This window comes from Cibotium barometz, chromosome 59 (genome assembly GCF_041138505.1).
Source record: "Cibotium barometz isolate CiBa-2024 chromosome 59, ASM4113850v1, whole genome shotgun sequence".
NCBI classification, from domain to species: domain Eukaryota; kingdom Viridiplantae; phylum Streptophyta; class Polypodiopsida; order Cyatheales; family Cibotiaceae; genus Cibotium; species Cibotium barometz.
The window spans coordinates 18,417,328-18,421,673 of NC_141104.1; the positions used below are offsets into that span (position 1 = coordinate 18,417,328).

General features: G+C 39.2%; 1 protein-coding gene across 1 annotated transcript; it reads right to left on the reverse strand.

Moving 5' to 3' along the window:
• Nucleotides 1–927: 927 nt before the first annotated feature.
• Nucleotides 928–3,683, reverse strand: LOC147605554 (purple acid phosphatase 4-like). Its single transcript, XM_086793421.1, has 8 exons — nt 3,525–3,683; nt 3,173–3,403; nt 2,617–2,773; nt 2,260–2,391; nt 1,959–2,095; nt 1,687–1,815; nt 1,454–1,521; nt 928–1,362 (listed from the first exon to the last, which is right to left on the reverse strand). The coding sequence occupies exons 1-8, from the start codon at nt 3,564–3,566 to the stop codon at nt 1,167–1,169; spliced, it is 1,092 nt and encodes a 363-aa protein (XP_086649547.1). The 5' UTR covers nt 3,567–3,683; the 3' UTR covers nt 928–1,166.
• Nucleotides 3,684–4,346: the final 663 nt, after the last annotated feature.

The following is a 4,346-nucleotide window of genomic DNA, read 5'->3' on the forward strand; positions in this document are numbered from 1 at the left end:
CTCTTCTAGTCATCACCTAGAAGAGACAAACTTTAGCTCAATTGGAGACAATACCACGACTACTCGCTCAATCTCCGTCCTACCATTTCCTCACTCTTCTAGTCATCACCTAGACGCGACAGACTTAGCTCAAATGGTGACGATACCATGACTACTCACTCAATCTCGTTCCTACCTATACTAAGTGGATGGCTAGTCCATCTAAAGACTGTTTGCAAAATGCCAACCACCCCTTGGAGATTTTCACTTATAAGCCTTTATACTTGACTTGTTGATAGCTTACTTTAGTCGTGGAGTCATGTGAAAGGGACACCAAAGGTAATTGCACAGGATGTGCAAAAGGTAAACGTAAGTGGATGGGGACAGTAACCTGCTGGATAAGGGGGCACTTTTTCTCCTCCCTGAGGCAAGTTCAATCCTCTCCCTCACTCCACAAAGGGAAAAAATTATGTGTAGGATGCACTCCTTTAAAAAAAAGGTCAATGTGAAGGATAAATAGTGCCAAGATCACCATGAAAGACGATCCAACTCATCCTCTATCTCCTTGATAACTAGTCCCCCTCATTCAGCAAAGGAAGAAATTCATGTGTAGGATTTACTCCTCATTATAAAAAAAAAACGTCAATAGAAAAAACGTCAATGTGAAGGATAAAGAGTGCCAAGATCACCATGAAAGGTGATCCAACTCGTCCTCCATCTCGTCGATAACTAGAAGCACTCACGGCATGAAACTCTAGTAACAAGGGAGCTCTCTCTCTCTCTCTCTCTCTCTCTTAAAAGAAGGCCTTGAAGAGAGGAGCCCTCTTGTAGGCATTGTACTCCTGCATTTAAGGCTCAACGTTCGTATAATTGTATTATATATAAGAATCCTAGCAAAATCAAGTATATGCAAGTAAGCTTTTCAACTGGAAATAAAACATTGTCCTATACACAAAAGCTCCATATATATTTATGAAGCTTTACATTACCAATAAGCCTATAAATCAGCCAAGCCACAATCATAGAAACATCAAAAATCATTTATATATACAATGGTCCTTGCTTGGTTTATCAAAATAATGTGGCGGTGCCTTTGCTAACAACCTAACAATTAGATAAGGACAATGTACAGTTGAGGTAGGCAAGCAGTGATGTACTGCCTTCCTTGTGAGCTCACCACAAGTGCATCATTTTTCTAGAAGAAAAGAGTATAGTGCATCACCAAAGACATCATAAAACGTCAAAGAGACCGATGTCGCCATCATGGACACCGCAAGAAACCCTTGCCCGTCATGTGCAAACTGCACCCCATCATCATCAGTGTATGGTCTTAACCCACTATATGCTTTTGAGCCGCCACCACTCGTAAAAAAATGGGTAGAACTGCAAGAAAATGTGAATTTCAATCACAGCACATATAGATCCATTGATGTTAGAACATGCATAGAATGATCAGACTTTGATGTGTAACGACCTGTCAGCGCGCTTGATATGTTGGAGGTTGTGATCATGCCCATTGATATACATGTCTACTTTGTATTTCTGCATAGGCGACAGTATTTGTCATAATGGGAGCTGATAAGTTGTAAGGAAGTAAAATAGATATCATAAGTATAATTTGTTTGTAAGGAAAAACACATAATCACATTACAACTTGTTTGTATACATGGAGAAGCAAATCTTATTTATGGAAATATCATTTCTTACCTGAAGAATGGGTAACACTTGGTCCACAAGCTCTGAAAGCTCTCCATGATGGCCTATACTCCTGATTGTGTGATGCCCAAAAACAATCTTCCATGTGGCATTGGATTTCTGCAAATTGAGAGCCAGATCCTGCATAAAAGGGCACACTTGAGGTCTCTCTGCGTGCGTGCGTGCGTGTATGTGTGTGTGCGCGTGTGTGTGCATGTAGCCTATAATGATCGACATGGAGCTGCTATGAAGCAAAAACAAAGTTAAGGTTGATTCATGCTCACTTGTAGCTGAGATTCTAGCTGCTTGGCCCGGGGAGCCAGCCCCCTCCAATCAAAGGTTTTAGTTGTATTCATCCAATACTCATCAATGAAAGGTGTTGTATCGATAAAGAACATGTCAACAGTAGCATTGCAGACTCCTAAAAGAGCGCAAAAGCACATGGAAATGATTAAAATAACATACATCTCTTAGTTGTTTGATAATCTCATTAAAAGCACATGAAAGTTATCAAAGTCTCTTTGTATGAATTAGCTATGTCAATTAGGAAAAAACTTTTGACTATTGTAAATGTACATCTACTACCTGCAAAGGAGTCTCTGCACAAAGAATGATTTAATTGAAACTGTCGCTGACAAAACCATCTTGAATCACGTTTTACGAGCTCATCGCTGAATTGTGCAAGAGCATCTCCCATGTAATCATGGTTCCCAAGAACTAAAGAAGAGGATTAAGACATAATTAGATTGACAATAATACTACTTATGTAATACAACATTGATGATAATTAGCACTAATCACTGCCCAAATAACTATAAGGAACACAACCCTAAGATTGAAAAACATTAAAAACTTCTGAGAATCATAGGATAAGAAATGAATGGGATTATGAAATGCAAAAACACGAATTTCTTTAAAATGCAAATCAAGATTTTTTTGTACCTGTGTACCATGTTGTCTGCAAGCTTTGGGCAGTGTACACATCAGTAAATGAGGTTGTGAAAGCAGGATCATCTACCCCTTTTAATCCAGTCTCATAGAAATTGTCACCCACAGAGATCACAAATTCAATGCCAAGGTCATGCCCAACCCTTCCCATCTGCAGAAAAAAAAAAGTAAATAAGTAAATAAATACAAAAACACAAATTCATCATTCATGCATATACAATGTGTATGTGTATACATACATATGTGCATACAATTTTTTTAAAACCAATAACCATTATATAAACTAATTTAAAAAGTGCCTCATTATATGTAAAATCAAAAGAATATAGATAAAACCAATCCTCAAATGAACCAAATAAATAAACATTAAATCATCTTTTTTGCATGTGCAATCAGTGTGTCAAAAGCATGTGATAATTAGGCTCAAAAAAGAAAGTTTACAAGGATAGATAAATAAATCAGGTTTTTAATGCATGGAAATAAATTTCCAAGTTTTAAGATGAATATATAAGTTTTTTTTCCCCTACATTCTGCAAATTTTGATGCATGCCTGAATGGCTACTTCGGATTGGTTGTAAAGCCCCTGTCTCCCCCAATCGCCCACAACCAGATAATCAAGGCTTTGTCCATATGCTTTTCTCTGGTTCTCTGTTCTTGTGTAGGGTTTGGTGGGCTCATGAGAAAATCTCTGAAAAGCAAGAAGGATCAGGCAAAAGCAGAGAAAGAAAACGCCTGCGCTTTTCCAAGGGAAGCCCCATGTACGGTTATGGCGTGAAGGATCCTGCGGTGGGGGGGAACAATCAAAAGAAAAATTAGAAAAAAACTTTGAAAAAAGAAAGAATGAAAGGGTGTGAGACGAAATTGGGAAATTAGGGTTAGGGTTGGTGGTGTCTGGGTAGTACCTGCGCAGAGCGAGGCAGGAGAGGGCTCGCTTCATCCGCCATAGCTAGCTAGCTTTTCTCTGATTTTGTCTCTCCGTTAAAGATGCTGTTCATCTTATAACGTCAAGCACTGCGAGGATCAATGGAGGCAAGAGAATATTCGGCCGACAGATCCGAATCTTTGGCTTTGCTTTATTCACGGCCTACCAGCCCATTGGAAGAAATTTACCCATTTTTATAGCTAAACTACAAATATATATATATATATATATTGCAGCCCTGGATGATTCTTCCTTAAGTAAGTTCTAAAGAATGCCCTAACCAGATCGATTTATCCATTTCACGTAATTTGGTCGGTTACGTGTTTTTCATAGCACCTTTCATGTTGTGCCACATGAAGATGGATTACCTAAAATCAGTTGAATTCCTAAATCATGAAAACAACTTTCACACGACAGCATCGGACGGGGCAAATCCTCCATCGAGGAAGAACAGGATGTGGTTCCCAAAGAATGCTTTGACACCAGTGTTTCCTTCCTATACTCCAGTGCTTTCGGAGCATCCTAATGGTTACACAAAATGGTCAAAACCTTAAAGACGAAGGGATTGTTAGAAACGAATACTTCCCACACGTGTCCTCTAGGAGAGATTAGTTTCCCATGAGTGCCTAAAGAATAGACAATCGACACTTTCTTTTTCAACGAAGGGAGTCCTTCATATTCCTATAGCCCTTTTTATTTAGCTTTCCCTTGCTACACCGTCGCCGTTGCTGTTCTTAACCCTCTCGTAATGTTACGCGGGAAAGAGCGCACTGAGGTGAAATAACGGACGGGGGAGCACTAT